General features: G+C 40.7%; 2 protein-coding genes across 4 annotated transcripts; both read right to left on the bottom strand.

Annotated features, from left to right (window-relative positions):
- Nucleotides 1–594: 594 nt before the first annotated feature.
- On the bottom strand, nucleotides 595–4,993 carry LOC105908068 (low choriolytic enzyme-like). Of its 3 annotated transcripts, XM_031569081.1 has the most exons (9): nucleotides 4,499–4,993; nucleotides 4,137–4,179; nucleotides 3,801–3,866; nucleotides 3,442–3,594; nucleotides 2,698–2,815; nucleotides 1,871–2,049; nucleotides 1,354–1,435; nucleotides 842–1,004; nucleotides 595–716 (listed from the first exon to the last, which is right to left on the bottom strand). In XM_031569081.1, the coding sequence occupies exons 1-8, from the start codon at nucleotides 4,571–4,573 to the stop codon at nucleotides 872–874; spliced, it is 849 nt and encodes a 282-aa protein (XP_031424941.1). In that variant the 5' UTR covers nucleotides 4,574–4,993; the 3' UTR covers nucleotides 595–716; nucleotides 842–871. The 3 variants fall into 3 exon arrangements, with proteins under 3 accessions (XP_031424941.1, XP_031424940.1, XP_031424942.1); XM_031569080.1 differs by having other exon boundaries at nucleotides 595–1,004; XM_031569082.1 differs by having other exon boundaries at nucleotides 595–1,004; nucleotides 4,137–4,173.
- Nucleotides 4,994–5,084: 91 nt separating this feature from the next.
- Nucleotides 5,085–11,345, bottom strand: LOC105908069 (hatching enzyme 1.2-like). The gene is made up of 9 exons (XM_012836534.3): nucleotides 11,271–11,345; nucleotides 10,892–10,895; nucleotides 10,053–10,124; nucleotides 9,639–9,791; nucleotides 9,330–9,447; nucleotides 8,580–8,758; nucleotides 8,318–8,399; nucleotides 5,417–5,541; nucleotides 5,085–5,229 (listed from the first exon to the last, which is right to left on the bottom strand). The coding sequence occupies exons 1-9, from the start codon at nucleotides 11,343–11,345 to the stop codon at nucleotides 5,216–5,218; spliced, it is 822 nt and encodes a 273-aa protein (XP_012691988.2). The 3' UTR covers nucleotides 5,085–5,215.
- Between the last annotated feature and the right edge of the window lie 205 nt (nucleotides 11,346–11,550).

Here is an 11,550-nt window from a genome sequence, read left to right as displayed (position 1 = left end):
ACGGAGAGGATTGTTTATATGCACATCACTCTCATAGCTGGCAACCACAAGACACGTTAGGGGATAATTAGTGGTTGAGGTAACACTTTGGGGAGTGCCACTGTTGGAGGTTTTCCATCCCTGCATACATAGGGAGGTGAAGAACACAGTGTACACTGAACATGTATGTAGCCTACGCCTGTGTCTTAACCAATGTGTTTGACCTGCAAAGCAAAGAAATGTATTTATAATCCAGATCAAGGGTGTAGTTTTTTCCTATTTATAGAGCATGACAAATGAAGCAAATAACTAACGAGACTGGAAACATGAACTTCAGCGACAGATTTCACTTAAAGCAACTTTATTGACTTTATGAATCATTTTATGCCTTAGAGGTTTTGGTTTATCAATTCAATTCAATTCAATTCAATTCAATTCAACTTTATTTCGCCATGTATACAGATACGAGGAATTTGTTTTGGTATTCTCCATGCAGGCTATAGTATACAAACTATCTCCTGCACGAGATCTCCACGGCCGCTACACAAGCGCCATCGGACAGTACTACTATGTAGTTGTAGTATTAGACTACAAAACATTCCAGTAACAAACTCACACAATTAAACTGTTTATTCAAACATCCTGCATTCATTTATGCAATTGAGCTGGAAAAGCCACTTCTTATGGTGAAGGCCTAGAGCGATGTGTTCATGTTGCCAGCTATGGCGCCATTCATTCTGGAGAAAAACAGAAAGCAAAAAGCAGCAGCTCATCTCTTGAAAGTTTCTTGAAATACAGTACAACTCCACATACTCACTACTCCACATACTAATACTGTGAATATGTATGTTTAATGGTATACCGCAGTAAGGCTGTGGGGTGAGCAATGATGCTACAGTTTGCATCCATAGAGGAGGTTAACTCGCATGATGTCAATGCGGCTCATTTCGGAGGCCTTCCCGATGACCGCATTGGGGTCGGGAATGGGGACGATGGTGGGCTGCTGGTTGCGGGAAAAGGCATACCTGAAAGGCAGGAGGTACATCAATGTGTAAAGTCAGGGGTTTACTGCACTGTTTGACATCTCATTATCATGATCATTATTCATGGTCATTATTGTGTGACCAGGACAAAACCTAAATTATCCATAACATGATTGTGTGTATACTGTGGAAGTCTCTCACTCTCTCTTTCTTGCTTTATCTCTCTCTCTCACACACACACACACACACACACAGAGAGAGAGAGAGAAGGAGAGAGAGAGAGAGAGAGAGAGAGAGAGAGAGAGAGAGAGAGAAAGTAAACTTGTTCATATACTGTATGCCCATGTGCCTGTGTTGGTGTTCCTTAAGGAGTGTGGGGCTCAGAACTCACCGATCGTATTGCATGACTGAGCCGTAGTCATAGGGAGTACCCAGGTTGTTGGTATCAATCTTATTGAAGGCGTACTCTAGTCCTGAGAAAAAACAATGTTTAGTGAACATGCAACGTGTAATTTACAAACTGACTGCCATGACATGCATTTGTTTGAGACTTATTCTCCAATTCTGTACTCATGAAATCAAAATCAAAGATGGCACACAGCTGACATCATCTGGCTACAAGGTTATCAATGATTCTTTTTTTAAGTATGACATTAATCTAATTAATATGATTCACTGTATTCAGTTGTCTAGCACATGTGTCAATGTATTGCAATGGTAATAGGTACACTACTATTAGTAACAATAACATTAATAAAACAACACAATTTACATTCTACCTGGCTAGAGATAGAGTTACCTCCCAGAATTACAAAAAATACATAGCAGTATGTTATAAGGGAAGGATGCCAGGAACACATTTTGCTGGTTGGTAATTCTGTGGGGAGGAAGCAGCAGGTCTTGCTCACCCTTGATGATGTTTTTATAGATAATACGGACGTGTGAGTCACGGTCGCTGCGTGTCTGCTCGTGGTTGAAGCCCAGGGCGTGCAGCAGCTCGTGCTGGACTACCTGGTGGTAAACACACCCACTCCTAGCCAGGGACACCACCTGCTCTCCACCTCTACGCCCAACGTAGGACCAGCACCTGCAGCCAGCCGGAGTTTCAAACATTACATACCATCAGTGGGAGACAGCCCATCCTTTCAATTTTTCAAATAATAAATGTAATAATCAAAATGCCACTATCAAAAATGTTTTGCCAATATTTCTGACATGGCAGTGCTATACATTGCACCACACATGGGCATTCAGCCTCCTTTAAAATGTCCCTTTTGAGGACTGCTTGAGGAAGGTCTAATCGGAATGGTTCCTTCATTAATATTTCTAATAAAGTCTAGTTTATATTTCGAAACTCTTGACATAACAAAGTTCAACAAAAGTATTAATAAAGGAATTGGAATCATAGTCGCATAGTAAACTAGCGAAAATGGCAATCCACCCGTCCATACATATACTGACAAGGGGGTAGACAGGACGGGAAGACAAGGTTAAGGGAAGAATTGCAGCATAACATGAGGAAAGGGAGGAGAGAAAAAAAGGGTTCCCCCCAGACTATGCTCCTAAAGGAGTACAGTGTGGGAGCAGGAAAAAACACCTCAGCACATAAGCACATACATTTTACAACATGACAGAACTCAAGACTTGCAACGGGGAGGGGGGAGGGGTCATGGAGGTAAGCCAGCGCAAACAAGCAGCCATCTGATGTTGTTATGTATTGTTATGTTGTCAATACCCTTGGCGTGACTGGATGTTAACATAGTCTTTCTGCGATGTACGTCTTGTGAAGCGGATGCAGGTGGACTGGGCAAAAGACTGCAAGCCCTTCTCAATGGTGGCCTTCTGCTGGGAGGCTGTAGGGAAAAACAGTAAAGAAAACATATCTTTTAAAAATACACAATCATATCTGAAAATAGAGCAGAGTTTTATTAAATGTTCTCGCATCCTTACCTCCTTTGGAAACTTGGCTATGACTGATATGTTTGTTGCTAAAAGTATTCACACATTATGCACATATACAGTTGTCAGGTCCCAATGTATGCTCACACTAGGATTGAACACAACCTTTAAGGCCAAACTCAACTAGGATCCTGAACACACACTGCGAGAAGTCTAAGAGATAAAATCTAAGAGAAAACATAGATTGATAAACCAGTGGTTTCTCATAAACAAATAAAACCACATTGAGTAAAGGTAGATTGTAATTCGGTTTAGGTTTCGCTAAAGGTTGATGTATAAATTCGACATCCAATCAAATGTTGATTGCCTGGGATTCTTTATGGCTTGGTCCGAACCACTATGTTTGTTCCCCATTTACAGAGCCAGGACTGTGTACGAACACCGGACCTTTTTCTGAGCGCAAACACTGAATGGACAGCGAGGAGCAATTCGCTAAATTTGACAAAAAGTGTATGGGGTTAGAATAACAGACTGTACCTTTAAGAAGTATAATAACTGTCCAATAACACATGTTCCTTACAGTACTGCTTGGCGATGATGTATGGAACATAGACATTGCCATTACTGGAGCGTTGCCATTTGCAGCCACGGGAGGTGCAAGGGTCAGCATTCTGGAGCCCAGTGTACACGGCAATATCACCCTCCACGATCTCCAGATCATCAAGTTCCTGCCCTGGAAAATTAAATAGAATTCAGCAATTAAGCAATTAAATGAGAAGAGATAGATTATGGGACACTATGTGTGCTCAAAATGGTTATAGTGATACTTCTATATATTATGTTTATGTTACATATGGTCATATATGTTTAATTAATGGTGTTTAATTCTATCTTGACATCATTGCTGATGTTCTTTTAAGAGCTGCAACACCTCCTTACCTGCATTCTTGTTGGCCCTTTCGATTAGAGCGGACACTGTGTAGTTGTCATCCACAGGGATGCTGTCTAGAGCATGAAATACCATAAAACACTTCAGGTTATGCAGGACCCATCTACAATGACACAAGGATCTTAGCCTTAACAGTTAAATGATAGTGACTGTGGGTGTTGTTCTTGACACAAACAATTTACATTTACATTTTTTCCCACCTCTCCTGGAAATACTACAAAGTACAGGACCATATACACTATTTTAAATAAAGGTTATGGATTCAAAGATTAAATTCATTTATGTAATGTAAGGGACGTGATACATTTTGTAGGGGGAAAACTCACCAATTTTGCCATTTTTTTCAACATCCTCTGGATTTGCCTGCAACTACAAATATATTAGAAACACACAGATGACAATACATCTAATTACAAGAAAAAACATTTCAGGAATATATTTCTCAGATTGGGTCATGAAGTTCCATTAACTGTTTGATATCAGTCACCAAAGAAAACCGTGATGATCTAAAATAAGGCTTGCTGTGAAGTCACAGTATGCCATCAGCTTCCTTCCAGCAGCCGAGAGAAAAACTACTGAAACAGGACTGGACCCCATCTGACTCAGGTATGCGCTCAGTCAGGGCCAGATAAGATCACTGACTTCATCCCTGCTCTCACGAAGCTCCAGGACAGTTTAGGCCTCTTACCTCTTCGTGCTGACACTGGACTGTGTTAAGCGTGCCCAGTAGGCAGACGAGCAGAATGACTGAGGAGGTTGCCATGATCAGTCCCCGATGAACTGTTTCAGTCACTCCAACAGAAGAACTCAGGTTTATATGGGCAAGGAATGCAGAAGAGCTTCGAAGTTCAGTTACAGAAAAGGATCATGTGGCAAACCATCTTACGGTAATAATGACAGTTAGAAGTTGTAATGTTGCACAAATAAGTATAAGTTCTTGCAACATGTCCTCCTCTTAGTTTGTCTCTTGTCTTTTTCTCAGTGAAACCTTACAATCTACCCTTCACATGGTAGACAAATTGTCCAACAATCTCAAATACTGGGGTAAATAAATGCATTGACAAGCATTGGACCAATAACCAATACAGATTTGTGAATGTAGAAATATAGTTTAGTGGTGCAGGAGTGTGTAGAGTTGTATAAATATATTGTGAACTTCTGACCAGATACTCTACTAACTGCACAAGAGACTCTTAAACATTTGTCATAAAATGAAACTAGTAGCTATTTTCCTCTTTACAGTGGTGTGTGAACTAAATAATCAACAGACATGATAACTGTCATGGTTTGTGATTTTATTGACAGATGAGCGACTGAGTGGAAGTAAAGACCACAACCTTCATGTGGCTCCCCAACAGAAGGAAATACTTTCCCTTCAAGGGTTCTTCAGGATATTCTTTCATCGTTATTTACGTTTATCTGATAAGAAAAACATTGTCAAGAAAGAAAAGAAAGTGACAGAGGGCAGAGAAAAAAATCACATACAGTTTATGTATATTTGGAAAATTAAAACCTGCACTGTCAATGTCAAAACACACAATGCACTTCCCCCTCCACACACACACACACACACATACACACAAACTCAGTGTTTTTTTCTACTCACGACATTTGTAAAGTCTGTTCACTTTGATGATATCGTTCTTGCTCATCTCTCTGGCCTTGCCGAACTCCACGTCGTTGTTGGGGACGGGCACCATGGTGGGCTTCTTGTTCTTGGAGAAAGCGAACCTGAAATGATCAAGGACACAAAGACCAAATTTACACATTTTAAAAATGATATGTTTAAAGGACAAATATGTAATACATTTCCTGTACTAAATCATGAAATTAATATGATATGTGATCAGAAATTAACGAAACATGCTAAACTGAAAATTGGCTTCTCCGACAACAATGCTACAGCCAGTATATTCTCCTTTTTAAATTTCCATTACAGATCGGCACGTCTGTTTGTGTTTTGGCCTGTGCGATTCCACCCTTTACCCATTTCTCCAGTACCCCTTTATCACTCTGGACTGCCAGATAAGAATGAAAGAATGCACACAAACTGGACCAACAGACAATGTTTGATTCTACCTGACCAAAAAAGCCTCGTCATCCCTCTAAAAAGCTTCATGACCATAGAAGTAGTAAAATGTGAGTAAATGTTAGAAATGGATTTGAAAGATGGAAACAGCTAAGAGCCCAGAAGGTTTAAGACGGAGTTCACTCATTTTCTTCGGAACAGCATGGAGCTTAAGCTAAGGTTAGCTAACCTTAACTAATTTATCATGGCGACTAGTAGGGATTGGTGCGTAATTTCAACATTCCAGTACTCACATTCATACTGTGTGGCCCGTGTAGCCTACTGCTGGGTTATCAAGGCAGCGAGTATTGAGACACAGTCGGTGAAGTGATCACAAGTAAAGCTGGCTAGCTTCATGCGAACACACGCTAATGTACTGCTATCAGTCACACCAGATGTGCAACGGGCCACGGGTGTTTACTACCTCGTAAACAACTAGTATGACAGAAATATACTACAGAAACGGAAAAGTATTACTTTAAATTGAATCAATTTACGAATGCTATTAGTTTATATGTTGAATACTTCTATACTATATTATACGTCACTAGGTCTGTGTAGCAGTTTTAGGCTAATATAGTCAATGATGTTTCAATATTCAGCATCACTGAACATCTTATCTCGAGGTGAAAAAGACCTGTTGTAATGCCTCGCAAATGTAACAATATGTTTGCACATGTTGTCTTCTGTGTGTATGGGCAGTGGGGAAGGCAAAAAAAAATTCACGGATTTCAATCACTGACCACTGATTTCAGTCATGTTAACTTAACTGGTATGCAGGACCTCTCTTCTCTCTGTTGCTCTTCCTCTAGATCAGGGGTCGGCAACACTTTGTATCAAAAGAGCCATTTTGGTATCTCTCCCACCAAAAAAAAATCATTTGGAGCCGCAAATCATTAAATGATAGTGTTCTCACCTGTTTAATGTGATTTCTGTTTCTGAACATCACTGCTGAGCTTGTCTATGTCGGGGCTGTAGGACGTGACTTTCATCTTTACACAGGATTGCAGGCTAACATCTGTGAGGCGCGAGCGATATTTAGATTTTACATAGTTCATATTTGAGAAAATCTGCTCGCATAAGTATGTGGATCCAAAGATGGACAGGACTCCAAATGCATATGGTAAAAGCAATAGCCTACTTGACTGTAAAAGGAGCTTGTTATCGTTCATCAAACTATAATGTTATACGTACTGAAACTTTAATATTCAACACACGGTAGGTCTACCACAACATTTATTAGCTTGCAGCTAAATAACATTTTGACTACGAACTTTAATTTAATCCTGTAAACACTTCTCGCTCAGTATTCGTTCGTGCACTTGGCTGTCAATGGGCAAAGCTGCTGATTGGCGGTTTACTGGCATGTCCCGCCTCCTGCTTGTGGCATGTACTTCCTGATGCCACATACCACCAGTTAAAGATTTAGATCCTACTGATTAGCCACATGCAGAGGCCAAAAATCAACGGAGCTTTGTCATTCACTCCCTCCACCACCCCCCACCCCCCACCCCCCCGACTAGGAGTCCAGCGCGCGGCTCACGGTAGCGCAATTGCGGCCCCTCGTTTAGTTGACGAAATATAATTTTTATTTTATTTTATTTTTTTGGTAAAGTTGCAGGGAGCCATGGCAGAGGGGCTAAAGAGCCGCATGCGGCTCCGGAGCCGCAGGTTGCCGACCCCTGCTCTAGATCCTCTGCTTCTTGTACCACTAAGGTCTGCACTGTCTCCTCCCCCTCCTCCTCTCTCTAGCTAGCTCATCCTCTCCGCCCTCTGCGTCTCGTAGCACCTGACCTGCCCCCCTCACTGGCTTATCACTGGTGAGGGTACTTCATAACTGAGCTCTGCATTGGGCTGCAACAAGGAAGAACAGTAGGCTTCTTCTCCGAAATATTTGTGAAATAATGTATACGTTATCTGTTAATTGAGCAATATGTTATCATTATCGAGGGCCAGGAAAGAAGTAACTCCAACTTCTGTGTCTAGCCTATTTTCAGAGCAGTGGGCTTGTAGGGATAACAGGCTTAGCTTTGGCTAACGTACATAGCCAGCCGTGTATTTAGCTAACACTGACAGAGTACAAGATTCACATGAGCTGCTTTGTAATTTAAAAACAACAGAAATACTGCAAACGTATCTACTTATAGTGTACTACTTATAACGTCGTCGCTTGCCATTGTCAAAGTTTCATGTTGCGCTCGTTCGTGTAGGTTCCGTGTCCTATGCTCTCCAATATTTAGAATTTGGAATGCAGTACAGATTGTAAACGCTCCAGGCTACAGATACACAAAGATAGTTGATTGGAGGAAAAATTATCACTAAATTACAGAATGAATGAATTGAACAAACTGATGTACAGCAACATTCATCTGTGTGTTCAGCTGGAATGAATCAATCAATCAAAAAAGAAATGAACAAATAAAAGAAAGAAGAACTGACCTGTGGTACTGCATAACTGAGTTGTAGTCATAGGGGGTATTCTGGTTAAGAGTTTTCATCTTGTTGAAGTTGTGCCTCTTGTCTGTGTGAATATATGAATACATAAAGATAATGTGGTCCCTGTTTATTCTAATTCAGCTGGTTCAATGTACAAGCTGCAAGCCACTAACATGGTAAAGGTCCAGTTACCAGTTCAAAAAATGATGAAAACAGTGACAGAAAAGGATGCCTGTGCTATTTCGTTTTGGAGAGGATATAGTACTATCGATGATGTTCTCCCAGATCACTCGGATATATCTGTCACGGTCGCTGCGGGTCTGCTCGTGGTTGAAGCCCAGAGTGTGTAGCAGCTCGTGCTGGATGGTGCCCTGGTGCAGACAGCCCTTACGACTCAGAGAGACAATCTGCTGACCACCACGACGGCCAATATAGGAGTAGCATCTGGGGTGCAGAGAGCGGGACATACACTTGAAAGTATCCTTCTGGGGACTGGCCATTTTCTCAATTTTTACATATCTTTTTAAATTCCCCTTTTTTAAATTGCCAACATCTAATTGCGATTTTCCCCCCCAATATTGCGTTTGCGATTTAAGCGATTTTGTTTATTTTATCCTAATTTTTTTCCCAACAAATCGTAATGAATGATTTAAATATGACCAACACAATATTAGATACATTTAGTGTAAAATATTATTTCCCACATTTTACATTCTTATTTAACTGCTCATTACAGAATCAAGAACAACAAATTGGTGGCTTTGCCACTGTGCATTTTAGTAATTTAAACAAAGTCATTGTAAGAATAAACACAAGGCATGCACTTTTTAAACACTGTGCAAAATTTACCATCTTAAGAAGACTACGTTTTTAATCGCGAACGTTGCGGTTAGAAAATCGCGTTCTATCATATCGCGATTAAATCGCAAATGCAATTAATCATTCAGCCCTACATAGGAGCATGATGGTTTGGGTTTGTTTGTGTGTTTCCTAACTCCATGATGTTACTACTCACCCATTCTTGGAGTAGATGCCCAAATAGTCCCTTTCATCCCAACGGGGCTTGAAGCGGATGCAGGTGGAGGAGGCGAAAGAGTCCAGGCCGCGCTGGATGATGGCCTTCTCACGAGGAGCTGTGGGGGACGGCCAGGGAAGCAATGGAAGCAGCTAAATTACCTCTAAGAGCAGCGATGAACTGATTTATATCACCAGCCTGTAGTTCCTGATTATTAACAACAGTGAATTACCATTTTGTTGATTTGTTTATCAGTATTCCTTGGATGTGGTGTTCATATCTCACATTATCCTGGCTGAGGCCACTCACAGAAGTCGCTGCTGATGTAGTAGGGCACCTGGACCTTTCCGTTCTTGGACTTTGGCCACATGCAGCCTCGAGAGGTGCAGGGGTCAGAGAATCTGCCCGTCACAAAGTCCATGGTAATATCATCCACCAGGGGGGGCTCATCAGCAGCATGTACTGTGAGTTGAATAGGCGTTTCACGTAAACACAATATTCAAAGCCTGCCATGATTTATGCAACCTTTTATGTGTGTGGTGCTGTTTATTGTTACCTTAGAGCAAAGCTGTCAGCATATATTTAGCATTGTTAAAGACTATGGAGATAGTGCTTGTCGTTGCATGTCGTTAAGTAACTTACTGAGACTTAAACTATTTTGTCATTTGTAATTTATCACCACACAGCATTAATTGACAGGTCTTGTGTGTCGGTCTGACTCACTCAGGCCAAAGTTAGCCCTGTGCAGCTGCATAGAGACAGGCAGATCCTCAGAGGCCTCCTCTTCAGACATCTCTGCAGAACACAAAAGAGAGACAACAGTGACAGAAGCAAATATGTAGACTGACGTGAATTCTTTGAGGCAAGTGAAGAAGTAGCATAGTAAAACATCCAGTATTTCAACGAGGCACATGAAGCTAAGGAGATTTCTGAAGTTTTGAAGCCAATATGGAGACAAGCAGGGATGGGAGGTTATATTACACAGCCACTTCTTTAGTTACTTAAAGCAGCAATAAGGATTTTTTTTCCAAAACTAGCAAGCTAACCACCTAAAAGGCATGCAAAAACCTTGCAAACACTACTAACAGCCCAGTTGACACTGATAGAAGCTTACCAACACACTAACTGGTGTCTTTTGGCAGTATAGCTAGCAATGTCATGCTTGGAAAGATTTTCTTCTATTTTTGCCCATATGCTATGTGTTTGAGAATGAATTTGAGGAAGGTACCAAAACTAGTTGTCTATAAAACCGTATCCTCAAAAAGTGTTAAATTGTTGGATAGTGTTACTTTAATGTACTGTACATTACTTTCACGTATATTTACACAGTCTAAACAGACAGTTTGCTTTTTGAAAGACGAAAGCAGGAGTAGGTTTCAACAACATTTCTTCTTAATACCTGATTGATGAAATGTGTAACAAATATTAAGAGGGTAAGTCAAAGATGTAACTAAAGCGGTCTTGAACAATTTTCAGCTGGTTAGTGTATCTTTAGATGGTTTATCATCAAAACAGCATTGGCCTACCACTGAGAATGTTCCATGGATAGAAAGATCACTTACCATTCTGAGGATGGTAAAGGAGATGCGAGACAGACAGAAAAAGACATTTATTGAATTAATTTGTTCTTCTCAGTACTGATTTTAGCATTATTATCTACATTCTAGAAATACTTAACAGTCGGGTGATTAACATAATATATCATATATACTGCTCTTATAATTGGAAAATTCAAAAAATGACAGAGTTGAAGGAATACGCGGTGTGTATCATTTCTTTGATGAATATAAACTTCATGACATATTTTGCCTTCTTCATCATGCAGACAACCAAAAATGTAATGGCATGTTGTACACCAAACAAACCAATGAAAATGAAACATTTATGCTGCTTTGATCTCTGGTTTTGCTCATCCAGTGAGATTGATGCCTGAACCCTCACCTCTAGATCCGCAGTCCAGACAGACGAGACCAACAACACAGCCAGAAAAGGTGTGACGAACTTAAACCCAGCCATAGCGACCCTACAACCTGAGGCACACCGACAGCATTTAAATCTCTTCAGAGAAAACTAATGAAACTTTTGAAGAGTTTAGCGACTCCTCTTTAGGTCTTAAATGTTTGTGTATAGTAAGCACAGAAAACACAGAGTAGCGTTCACCCTCTGTCTACCGTGTAGAGAGAATACCTGCCGTGAGTGTAACTGAGAGGAGTGTTTATAT

This window comes from Clupea harengus, chromosome 6 (genome assembly GCF_900700415.2).
Source record: "Clupea harengus chromosome 6, Ch_v2.0.2, whole genome shotgun sequence".
Lineage (NCBI taxonomy): Eukaryota > Metazoa > Chordata > Actinopteri > Clupeiformes > Clupeidae > Clupea > Clupea harengus.
The sequence above is the reverse complement of the archived record's forward strand: the minus strand, read 5'-3'. Positions and strand labels throughout refer to the sequence as shown.